The 12,222-nt window shown below is 56.0% G+C and overlaps 1 protein-coding gene across 11 annotated transcripts in view; it reads right to left on the bottom strand.

The window, feature by feature from the left end:
- SNED1 (sushi, nidogen and EGF like domains 1) overlaps positions 1–12,222 on the bottom strand; it is a 75,407-nt gene that overhangs the window by 40,412 nt on the left and 22,773 nt on the right. For all 11 annotated transcript variants that reach the window (XR_011565987.1, XR_011565988.1, XR_011565991.1 and 8 more), the window contains exons 2-6: positions 7,143–7,430; positions 4,591–4,731; positions 3,780–3,942; positions 1,425–1,550; positions 1,092–1,205 (exon numbers count right to left, since the gene is read on the bottom strand). Coding sequence is in view for 5 of the 11 variants with exons in the window: in XM_070787069.1 (XP_070643170.1) it covers positions 1,092–1,205; positions 1,425–1,550; positions 3,780–3,942; positions 4,591–4,731; positions 7,143–7,430 (832 nt within the window). In the remaining 6 variants the exon portion in view is untranslated. The remainder of the gene's footprint in view (positions 1–1,091; positions 1,206–1,424; positions 1,551–3,779; positions 3,943–4,590; positions 4,732–7,142; positions 7,431–12,222) is intronic.

The following is a 12,222-nucleotide window of genomic DNA, read 5'->3' as shown; positions in this document are numbered from 1 at the left end:
TCCAGGGCCGTCCCCGGCCACTGGCACTGAATGCTCGTCTGAACTGGGTTTATCCCAGCAGATGGCAGGGGCACGGGCATGAAGGGGCCCAACTCCCAGCCTCCTGGGGCGTCCCTGTCTCTGGGACCCTGACCTCACCAGAGCAGGGCTGGGCGCAGGTGGGAGTGGGGAGACTCGAGGCAGCCAGTGCCCACGTCCCTGCTGGACGCTGCCTGGTGCCCCTGCTGGCATGGACTCTGGATGCCGAGGCAGGTCTGGAGACCAGGGAGCTGTTGGGGGCCCGGGCCGCTGCTGCGGGTGTTGCTGTGCTGGCCACGGAGAGGCCAAGGCTCAGGACTGCCGGCGCTGCCCCAAGGCCCCCAGGGCCCTGCTGGCCTGGATACGTGTCTACACACCAGAGTCAGAGACTTGGAAACATGCCCTGTGGCCCTAAGTATCCATTAGAAATGTTTTTCTAGCTGAGACACTGGTGAGGCTGTTACCTGCACCCGTTTGATTTAACAGTGTTGTTTCCAAATAACAGTTCATATCCCTGAAGGTCTGGGGGGAGTGTCTCTGGCTGAGCCGATGGGGGTCAGGGGCCGCCATGCGCTGATCTTAAGGGCTCCATCTCTTGGGCTCCCCTAGCAGCCTCCCGTGGTGAAGCTGGGGGTGTGCACCATCACTCAGCAAACCGCAGTGCGAGCTGCAGCTTGGGAGCAACAGGAGGCTCTTGAGAAAGACCTCAACCCACAGCCAGGCCACGAGAGCCCCAGGGTGGGGAGGAGCAGATTCCACTCCTGCCAGGAGCCCTTGGGGTTGAGGGTTTGGGGGCACAGGTCCTAGAGTGAGAGGGTCTGGAAGCAGGCCCTGCCCTGTTCCCAGGCCTCACAGGGCTGAGTGCTGTGCTCAGTGCTCCTGCCGCGCCCCGAGGCCCCTCCTCTGGACTCTGGGCTCCTGCAACCCCCTCCCTCACCACCTCTCTGGCCACCCGCCTCTGGGGCAAGGCCCGTGCAGCATGCTGACCTGATGCCCCTGCCCCCCAGGTCTGGCAGGACCGTTCCGGGCGCCCTGTGGCCCCTGGCGCGTGGGGCCGGGTGGGCTCCTCTTACCTGTCTCGCAGGTGGGTCCCCTGAAGCCGGCAGGGCACTGGCAGCTGAAGCTGTTGACGCCGTGTGTGCAGGTCCCACCGTTCTGACACGGGTGGGAAGCGCACTCGTTCACATCTGGAAAACGGGGCGGCTGGAGCCTCAGTGGAGGGACGCCTGGGAGGACGGGGCCCGCCAGGGCTGGGCGGTGCCCACGGCCGTGGAGCTGCCCAGGACACGGGGACAGAGACCCTGGGCCGCAGGTTGTGGCCCCTCTGGGGCGGGGCGGGGGTGGGGTTCCTCCTGGGGCTGGTCCCTCCAAGGAGCGGGATATGGGCGTGTCCTGCAGAAGCTCACCCAGGTGGCACGTCCTCCCCGTGAAGCCTGAGAGGCAGGAGCAGGTATAGGAGGGGTTGCCCGTGATGCAGTCGTCAATGCACTTGCCGCCGTTGAGGCAGGGACGCAGGGTCTGGCACACGGAGGCTGCGGACACATGGAGGGCAGAGCGTCAGCCCCGCCCGGGGTCTCTCCTGGGGGAGGTGCTGCGCTGTCCGCAGCTGCCTAGAGAGCAGCCACGGTTTCCCTGGCCTGGGGGGACAGGCAGCCGGCAGAGCTCAGCTTAGGGGACCCCACGCTCTGCAGGAGCAAGACACGGAAACCCACCATGACTAAGCACACTCGGGGAATCCCCTGGCAGTCCAGGAGCTAGCACTCTGCGCTTTCACTGCTGGGGCACGGGTTCAGTCCCTGGTCAGAGAACTAAGATTCTGCAAGCTGCATAGCTTGGCCAAAAAAAGGACCCCACGCACACACGGGCAGGTACAGGAGCGTCCCAGGGTTTCTGCTCTCCCAATACTAGGAGGGACCCAGGGACAGCTGGCTGGCGTTCAGAGATGGGGGGACGTTCCTGGAAGGGCCCTCTGGTCCTGAGAGCCACGGAGGGTGTGGGTGTCTCCGAGGCCCGCCCCTCCCCGCTGGCCATTCTCCAGCTGCCCGGGCACTCAGGCGATGGGGGGCTCGGCTGCCCTGTGGCAGTTGCTGGCTGGCTGCCTGAGCTGATTCTGGGCTGGCCCTTCTGCCCGATGTGGATGCTTGGCCTCTCAGGGGTAGATGCCCCACCTCTCAGGGGTGGATGCCCCGCCTCTCAGGGGTGGGTGCCCCGCCTCTCAGGGGTGGGTGCCCCGCCTCTCAGGGGTGGACCACCCTCCCTTCCTGGTGACCCACCCTCCCTTCCTGGTGACCCCAACTGATGGGTACAGGCTTCATCTTCTGGGCCTGAGGTGTGCTGGGGACCCCAGGAGACTGGTCCCCTGCACCCCACCCTCATGGCACTGTGCTCCTGGGGCCTCTCCGCCTGTGAGTTTTGGGGGCCCAGCAATGCTCCCCCCATCTGCTGCCCACAGAGGCCTGGGACGGGGGAGAAGCATCTCCACGTGGGAACAGGGTGCCCGGAGGACGAATGCACCCTCTTCGGAGGACCCCACTCCTCAGGGTCAGAGCCTGCAGCCTCTGCAGGGCAGCACGTATCTGCCCACCCCTGCTCACCCACCTGCACCCACACTGTGCTCCTCAACCACCACCCAAGCCCCGGTCTCTGGCAGGTGCCAGAGCTCTCTGCTGCTTGCCCACAGGATGGGGACTGAGTGGCTTCTCCACGCCCTGAACCCCCACCATCCTGAGCCAGGTGGAAGGGGCGGGGCCGTGCTGTTCTCCTGGGGCTGCAGGAGGGCTTTTCACCCCCAGGGCAAGGGGCGAAACCCCCATGCTGACTCTTACTTGGTGCCCTGCTGAGCCGGTGGACTCGGGCTCTCTCACCAGGGCTGTGTCCAGTCCTCCGTGCAGTGAGCGCCTGCCCCCGCAGTTCCCCCCGCCGGGTGCGCGCGCCTGCCCCCCTCCCAGCCCCACCCCGGGTGCGCGCCTGTCCCCCTGGAGGGTCTGGGGGCTGCTCTGTGCTGGGTTCGTCCTTGGAACAGCGCTCAGGAGACAGCGCCTCTCTGTGCCCTTGGTCCCCATGGGAGTGGGAGGTGGTCTTTGCGGGGGCGGGGCGGGGGTCCGAGCACCTGGCTCACCGGCCCCAGGCTTGGCGGGGGCAGTGATCAGCAGCCCTCCACGGATGCTGGAGGGGCTGAACCAGTCGTCTGAGCCCCGCCCCGCCCCGCCCTTGCCGTTTATAAGTAGGTTTACAGGAGGGTCTGCAACTCAGGGTCACACGGTTGGGGGGATGTGTGTGGCGGGAACACACACTTCTGTGGTCAGTCCCGCTGTTTCCACTGGCCACGTGCTCGACCCTGGGGTGAACCCTGCTCCCATCTGCTCTGAGTTCCGTCAGGGGACCCGCCCACCCCGCCCAGCACCAAGTCCCACCAAGAAGCAAGGCTGGGAAATGGGTGGGAAAAGAACTGCTCCCAGGGTTCCCGAGGACACAGGCGTCCACGCAGGGGCGCTCAGGACGCCCTGGGTGGACTTTACCTCCACGCCTCCCGTTTACACCGCCAACCGAGGTCTCCAGCAAACCTCCCCTACCCCACGGCAGAGGCAGGAAGTCTCTCGGGGGTGACTGAGGCTCGGGTGAGCCCGGGCGCGGGGAACCGAGATGGCCAGAGTCACGCGTTCGCAGGGCGGCGCCCGGGGCGCCCCTGGTGTCCTTACCAGCCACCCCCCAGGCCCCGCCCCGCCCCGCCCGCCACCCCAACGCTCGCTCCATCCTCTTACTTGTATGGCCGCAGCCCCCCACGCGCACCTGGGCATCATCGATTCTGAACGCCCAGCGCCCGGGCACGCCCACGTTGGTGCTGGTCTCCACCTCCGCCATGTCCGCTGTGCGCGAGCCGGGGATGCTGAAGTAGCGCTGCCCGTCTCCCGCGTTGAAGCCGGCCTGGGGGCGGTTTGGAGAAGGAGGGCGGGGGCGGGCTGGGTCTGCAGGTCTCCCCAAAGCTCCCAAGGCCCGCCTCCCGCGTGGTTGCCTCGAGCTGGGAGCGTTAAAGGGTCAGGCGTGTCCGTGCCACCCTGCCTCCCAGCCGGGCCCACCCTGCCTCCCAGCCGGGCCCACCCTAACCTGTGGTTCCTCCCGTGCTGACCTTGTGGTGTCCTGGCAGCCCGCTCCCCGCCCCACCCCACCCCCGCCCCGCCCCTTCCTGCTCTCTCCTGGGCTTCTGGGCCTCCCCTGGGGCCAGGGGCCGGTGTGATCTTAGAAGAAACTAGAGAGCCGGGAGGAGAGGGCGCTCTCAGACCCTGGGCGGGTTGCACTTGACCGCCCTGCATGCCTGGGATTTTCTGCTGGCCACTGACCCTCAGACCAGGGCCGTTGGCCAGGCCACCCTGGAGCCGCGGGGCACACAGAACTCTGTCCTGGGGGCAGCTAGCGCTGTCAGGCTGGCTGTGTGGGCCAGGACAAGTGCCTCCGGCCGGGAATATTTCCGGTTCTGGCCATGAGAGGCCCTGCCCTGGGTGTGTGTGGGGGGAGGGACAGCTGCCTGCCTCTCCAGCTCGTGATAGCCCTGGCCATGGGGAGCAGGGCCCCTACCTGGGCCGCTATGCCCCCCAGGCCGCTGGCATTGCCCCCGCTGCTGGCGTGTGTGCCCGTGGTCCACGTGATGGACTCGTAGTTGAAGATGGTGAAGGAGAGCGTGCCGTCCGTGATGAGCACCGTCTGGAACGTGTTGACCTGCAAAGAGGGGCTTGAGTGGGGCCTGAGCCCCCGGCCCACCCAAGACCTCGCCCCCATGGGCCTGACGCCTGCTGAGGGCCTGAAGCCCACTGAGGGGTGTGGGGCCCACAGACGGTGAGAGCAGGCCCTGTGCCTGCTGGCCTGGGGGCACTGAGGGGTCGTGCCTGCTTGACCAAACCCACAAACCACCGTGTGTGGAATGAGCAAACATGTAAAAAGAAAAAGGGGAAACAAGGAAAAGCAGTTTTCCTCATTAAGTTTCTTGATTTTCATGGAATCCTCCTCCATGAAAATATACAGAGAGGTTCTATTTCAGATTGGGCAGAGTGAAACTGTTTAAGAAAAGATCGCGGGACAAATAAGAAACACGGAGAAACTTAGCTCAGGAAAATAAACCCCCATCAAGTCAGGTTTTAAAGGAAACCATCGGCGCCCGGGGAGAAAGTATAGGCAAGTACGCAGAGCGTCTCACGAAAGGATTTCTAAGCCTGACGTTTGTTAACTGCAAGAACCAAAAAGGAGATTTGTACATTTGACTCCAAAAAAGTGTCATAAGGTCGAACCAAATGACGAACAGTGAAGTGAAAAGTGTTTTTACAATACGCGTGGCAGAGGCACTGGCGGCGTCTTTAATGCAGCTAGAACTTCCTTGAATCAATGAGAAAAAGAACAAACATTACAGAAAAACCGGCTAAGGATACGCATAGAACATCACAACAGAGTGCAAGTAGCCGATGACTCACCATTGCTAGAAATCAACGGTGTGTGAAGCTAGAAAACCCTGTGTGGGCGGCAGGCAGGGACTGGTACTGTGTGTGGCCGGGTGCCGGGCTGCGGCATTTCACCAGCCTGTGGCTTTCGCGAGCGTGACGGCACACTTTTAGCAGAGATTAGATTTCTGCGGGCAGCCATTTCCCTTCTAGTGCTGAGTGCAGGATCTGACTTCACGACCCACTGGGGGCTGTGCAGCACCCTTGGGGGGACGCCCGAGGGCAGTGCCGCCACGCTGAGGGGCACGCACGCGGGGAGCCCCACGGCGAAAGGTGACCCGGAGACCGAGTGCTCGCCTGCAGGAAGGCAGACTTAGTGCTAGGCCTTGGGAGTCAGGGAGGAGACGGGCTGGCTGCTGGCTGGCGTGGGGGGACGTCTGGGGGGCAGGACCCCGGCTGCTGAGACCGGTGGGGGGCCCTGCAGGCTGGCAGGTCCAGGCGTCTGAGGAGGACAAGGCCGTGCCTGAAGCCGGACTATTACTTTCTGTGGACCCACCTGCTCCTGCAGCTGCCCCTGGGGAAGAGGGCTTCCTGCCTCCCAGCTCCCAGACCAACTTCCACCCCAAGCCCAGAGTCTCGGGTCCCTGTCTCACAAGACAATCATTTTGGAACAGACTGGGTTTGCAAAGAGGAGAACGTCCGCTCAGGAGGGACCCTGGGCACCTCCTTCGTCCCAGGCGGAGAGGTAATAGGTAAAATGACTCTGCGGAGGTTAAACTATAATCAAACTCGTAGAAGAACAGAGAATGCAGAGTGCCCGCAGGAAGCGCTCACACAGCAGCAGACCCTAGGTGGCTCCGTGTGCTCTCTGTCCTGTGGCTCTGTATACAAGAGCACCTGCTGAATGGCTCTGCCTGCTGCCGGGGTTGTGGATGCTTTTCTTTTACCTTTTGTTAAAAAGACATTTTTCTTACAAACTAGTGCAATGGCAGCCCACTCCAGTACTCTTGCCTGGAAAATCCCATGGGTGGAGGAGCCTGGTGGGCTGCAGTCCATGAGGTCACTAAGAGTCGGACACGACTGAGCGACTTCACTTTCACTTTTCACTTTCATGCACTGGAGAAGGAAATGGCAACCCACTCCAGTGTTCTTGCCTGGAGAATCCCAGGGACGGGGGAGCCTGGTGGGCTGCCGTCTATGGGGTTGCACAGAGTCGAACACGACTGAAGTGACTTAGCAGCAGCAGAGATAAGAAGAAACAAAGGTAAAAAGAAAAAAAAGAAGAAGAAACAAAGGAAGTATAGAAATGTTAATGGGCCGTTTGTAAACAGAAGTTCACTCATGTGATATTTCTTTTGTAGTAATGTTTACAGAAAGAGCGCACATTTCCTGATTCGCCGTCATTCTCCTGTTAAAACCCCCAACAGACCATCTGCAACCCGGGTATGTGAGCTGCCACGCCAGGGCACTTGGCCTTTTCTTGGATGCAGGTGGTTTCCAGGAGGCTGGGAAGGTCCCGTCTCCGCCATCCTCCAGCCTGGCCCTGTGACCTGGGCAAGTGGCTTCTGTCCCTGAGCCCCACTGTCCCCTCTGGGCATGGCACGGGGATGACATCCAGCCCAGCCCAGCAAGGCAAGGGCCTGGAGGGAGACCCTGGGCCCCAGAGGGATGTCCACCCCCCCAGGACGGAACACTCACGGGGGAAGACGCACTGCCTCCGAAGAAGGTCACGCGATACCAAGTGGCTACGAACACCCAGGTGGCTGAGAAGCCCGGGAGCTCGGGGAAGTAGCGCCTGACGTCCGCCGTGGCTCTCCGCAGCGTGGCTGCGTCCGTGGCCTCCCGGAAGTACACGTCCCCTGCACGCCGGTTGTCCACGTCTGCCCAGAAGGCCGCTACCACGCAGCGGTCCTTGGCAATGGGGAAGGCCACAGGGGTGAACTGAGAAACCTCCTTCAGGAAGGAGATGATCCCGTTGTTGTTCACCTGTTGGGGCAGAAAGCGAGAGAGGCCAAGCCTCAGCCACCAGGCAGCCCCTGAAGCTGAGCCAGCCTTGGGCAGGCATTCCTAGGATGGCGACAATTCCTGGTTCTTGACCTGGGGCCCCCAGGCCTGCTCCATCCCCTCCTGGGGTGCAGGCTCTGACCTGTTTGCTGCCGATGCTGCCCGGCCTGGGGCTGTCAGTGTGGGGTGGGGAGCCTCCAGCGTGTGCCCTGGGTGTGGGAGGGTGGGGGGCTCAGACCTGCCCAGTGGCCCTAGCTCCTTGGTCCGACTTCTGACAGGGGCTTCAGAAGGGCAGGGCAGACTCTGAGCAGGTCTGCAGGGGCGAGAAAGAGGCCAGGGGGTGGGAGGGCCTCAGTGGCCAGATGGGGACGCCTGTGCTCAGGACGCCTCACAGTGGACCCAGGAGGTGGGGCGGCGTCTTTGTGGTCAGACATGAGGGGGTCCGGTGCTAACCCCACGTTCTCCAGCTGTGCAGCCAGCAGGCAGGTTAGCCTTGCCTCTCTCTGCTCTGGCTTTTCACCTGTAGGACGGTGTGAATACTGAACTGGCCTGGGCTGGGCAAGATGAGTGAATTAATGACCACAGAGTATGCTGTCAACCCGCATGACCTGTCCTGGGAAACTTGGTCAGAACTGTGCTTTTAGGAACAACCCTTGGGGTGAGGGCAGGCCCTGTGATCCACATCAACCAAAAACGCTAATAAATACACCTCGGAAAGGCAGCAAAGAGTGAACACGGGAACGCGTTTCGATTCCAAGCTTCGGACAACAGGAGACTGGAGGTGAGCCCGGTATTTGAGGCGAGGGCGTCTGCAGCTGTGGGAGCAGCAGAAGCAAGCCACCCCTGAAGTTCTGTAGCCTCATGGAGGGAAAGAGACACACGCCAAACCTCAGAGCCAGCTCGAGGCGAGGGGTCTGGTGACCCCACATGAGGCTGGGGCGGCTGAGGCCCCCGTCATGATCAGGGTGAGCCCGAAGTGGATGGTCCCCAGGCAGGCACTCACCCCACCTTCCCTTCACCTGGGCCATCCAGGCACTGCAAGCCCGGGGCTAAGATTAAGATGGCTTCTGACAGGGAACCAGGTTCTTGGCAGGAGTAAAGAAAAACTCTGCCTGGAGGAAAATGGCATCTGAGGCCTTGAGTTACTCCTGTAAATATTTGCCCAAATACAAACTCCAGGACACAGTCGAAGATGATCAGGCAGACAAGGAAGTGAGAACTGCTAATAGGAATAAGCAGAAGGAAGAGGGACAGCAGAAACTGGAATTACCAGACACGCACTCTAAAAGAGCAAACTTTACTATATTCAGAGAAATAAAGTGCGGGTTTTAAAGTTCCATCAAGAGACAAGCCAAAATAGTCTTGAAAAAGAATACCAACATTGCAGGATTTACACTTTCTGGTTTCAAGACTGACTGCAAAGCCATGGTAATCAAGACAGTGCGGCACCAGCACAAAGAAGGCAGACAGATGAGGGGGCACAGAGAGCCCAGAAGGCAGACAGATGAGGGGCATAGAGAGCCCAGAAGGCAGACAGATCAGGGGGGCACAGAGAGCCCAGAAGGCAGACAGATCAGGGGCACAGAGAGCCCACAAGGCAGACAGATGAGGGGCACAGAAAGCCCACAAGGCAGACAGATGAGGGGGCACAGAGAGCCCAGAAGGCAGACAGATGAGGGGGCACAGAGAGCCCAGAAGGCAGACAGATGAGGGGGCACAGAGAGCCCAGAAGGCAGACAGATGAGGGGCACAGAGAGCCCAGAAGGCAGACAGATGAGGGGGCACAGAGAGCCCAGAAGGCAGACAGATGAGGGGCACAGAGAGCCCAGAAGGCAGACAGTCAGGGGGCAGCACAGAGAGCCCAGAAAGAAGCCTCACATACACGGCCAGGTGATTTTCAAGGGTGCTAAGACCATCTGATGGAGAAAAGACGATCTTTTCAACAAACGGGACTGGGAAAACTGGATATTCTTCTGCAAAAGAATGAAATTAGATCCCTCCCTAACACCATTACAAAATTAACTGAAATGCATCAAGGGTCTATATATAAGAGCTAAAAATAGAAAACTCATTAAGAAAATGTAGGGCAAAAGCTTCACGACATTGGCTTTGGCAATGACCTCAAAGGCACAGGCAACGAAAGAAAAAGTAGACAAACTGGAATTCATCAAAATTAAAAACATTTTGTGCATCAAAAGATACTATCAGCAGAGTAAAAGGCCCCCCACAAAACAGAAAAATACTTTCGAATAATATATTTAATAAAGAAGGACTAAAGTAGTGAAGGTAAAATTAAAACTTGCTCTTAATTGATCTAACAGACAACAGTCTCTCTAAAATAATAAAACCAATAATGGATCCAATCATATGATATGTAAAAGGCGTGACAGCAACGACACAAAGGAGAGGGGTGATGAGCATTGTTTTGCTGTTACAAAGGCATCCACACTCCCTGAGAAGTACTGTAGTGTCATTTGAACATATACTGGGACTAGTTGTCTTAACATAATTAAACAAAGAAGTCATTAGATTGAGGTGGCCCAATGTCTTGGCAGCCTATGTAGGCAAACCAAAACCTAAGCATGGCTCAAAATCTGCAAATAACACAATGTGATACATACATTAATAAATTGAGGAATAAAAATCATATGATCATTTCAGTAGATGCAGAAAATGCTTTTGACAAAATTCAAGACAAAGAATTCCCCCATATTATTCAATACAGTATTTGGAAGTCTTAGCCATAGCAATCAGACAAGAAAAAGAAATAAAAGGAATTCAAATTGGAAAGGAAGAAGTAAAACTGTCACAGTTTCCAGATGACATGATACTATATATTAGAAAATCCTAAAGATGCCACCAAAAACAATTAGAACTAACAAACTGACTCAATAAAGATGAATGTTACAAAATTAATATCCAGAAATCTGCTGTGTTTCTATGCACTGACAATGAGCTATCAGAAAGAGAAGTTAAAACAACCCCCTTCATAGTTGCATCAAAAAGAATAAAATAGGCAGGAATAAATCTAATCAAGGAAGTAAAAGATCTGTACTCTGAAAACTATAGGACACTAATGAAAGAAACTAAACACAACACAAACAAATGGAAAGGCATACTGTGCTTATGGATCGGAAGGATTAATATTGTTAAAATAACAATATGACCCAAGGGAATCTACAGATTCAGTGCAATTCCTATCAAAAAAGCAACGGCAAATTTCACAGAACCAGATCACATAAATCTAAAATTTGTATGGAAACACAAAGGACTGTGAATCACCAAAACAATCTTGGAAAGAACAAAGGTCTAGGTTTCAAACACCCTGATTTCAAACTACACTACAAAGCTACAATAATCAAAGCAGGATGGCCCTGGCACAAAAGCAGACACTTAGATCAATGGAATAGAATGGGAGTCCATAAATAAATCCACACACACACGGTCAATTAATCTACAACAGAGCAGGCAAAATATAGAGAGAAGACAGCTTCTTCAATAAATGATGCCGGGAAAACTAGACAGCTACCTGCGAATGACTCAACTGTACCACTTTCTCACACCATATATAAAAATAAACTCGAAATGAATGAAAAATTTAAATGTAGGGCCTGAAGCCATAAAACTCCTAGAAGAAAACACAGGCAGTATACTCTCTGACATCAGTCTTAGCAATTCTTTTCTGACTCTGTCTTCCCAGGTAAGGGGAAAAAAGCAGAAATAGACAAATGGGACTCAAACTAAAAAGCTTTTACACAGCAAAGGAAAGTATAGGCAGGATGAAAAGGCAGCCTACTGAATGGGAGAAGATACTTGCAAGCTGTACATCCAACAAGGGCGTTAATATCCTAAATATACAAAGACCTCATAACTCAGTGTTGACAACAATCAAACAAAAAAGAAAACCAGATTTAAAAAATGGGCAGAAGACTTGAATAGATATTTTTTTAAAGAAGATATACAGATGACCAGTAGACACATGAAAAGATGCTCAACTTCACTGATAATCAAATAAATTAAAACCAAAATGAGTTATCACATCACACCTGTCAGAATGGCTATTGTCAAAAACACATAAAATTTATATTTTGGTGAGGATGTGGAGAAAAGGAACCCATGTGTACTGTTGCTGGGAATTTAAATTGATGCCGCTACTATGGAGAACAGTGTGGAGGTTACTCATAAAATTAAAATAGAATTACCATATAATCCAGCAATTACACTTTTGGGTATTTTCCCAAAGAAAACAAAAGTACTAATTTGAAGATCAGTGCAGCCTATGTTCACAGCAGCAGGATTTACAACAGACAAGATATGGAGGCAAAGTAAGCACTAACAGATGAATGGATGAAGGAGAAGGAGATACATAGTAACTGAATATCACCGAGCCCTAAGAAAGCACGGAGCTTTGCCACTTGTTACCACACGGCTGGGCTTAGTGGGTGTTGAGTCAGATCTACAAGACAGTATCGTGTGGCTTCAGTTGTACGTGGAACTTACAGAAGCAAATGAGCAAACATAAACAAGCAGACTCGTGGGGACAAGCAGGCGGTTGCAGAGGAGAGGCGTGGTGGGGCAGCGAGTGACTCAGGTCAGGGGCTGAGAGGAGGTGCAGATTTCCGCTGCACAATACCGTGTCTCGGAGATGAGATGTGCAGCGTGGGGGACACAGTCAGCAACAGTGTGATAGCTTGGCGTGGTGACAGACGGTAAGTAGACTTGCAGTGGCGATCGCTTTGTAATGTACAGAAATAGTGAATCACCGTGTTGCCTG

Source organism: Bos indicus, chromosome 3 (genome assembly GCF_029378745.1).
Source record: "Bos indicus isolate NIAB-ARS_2022 breed Sahiwal x Tharparkar chromosome 3, NIAB-ARS_B.indTharparkar_mat_pri_1.0, whole genome shotgun sequence".
Classification (NCBI taxonomy): domain Eukaryota; kingdom Metazoa; phylum Chordata; class Mammalia; order Artiodactyla; family Bovidae; genus Bos; species Bos indicus.
This window is presented reverse-complemented; position numbering and strand designations above follow the sequence as displayed.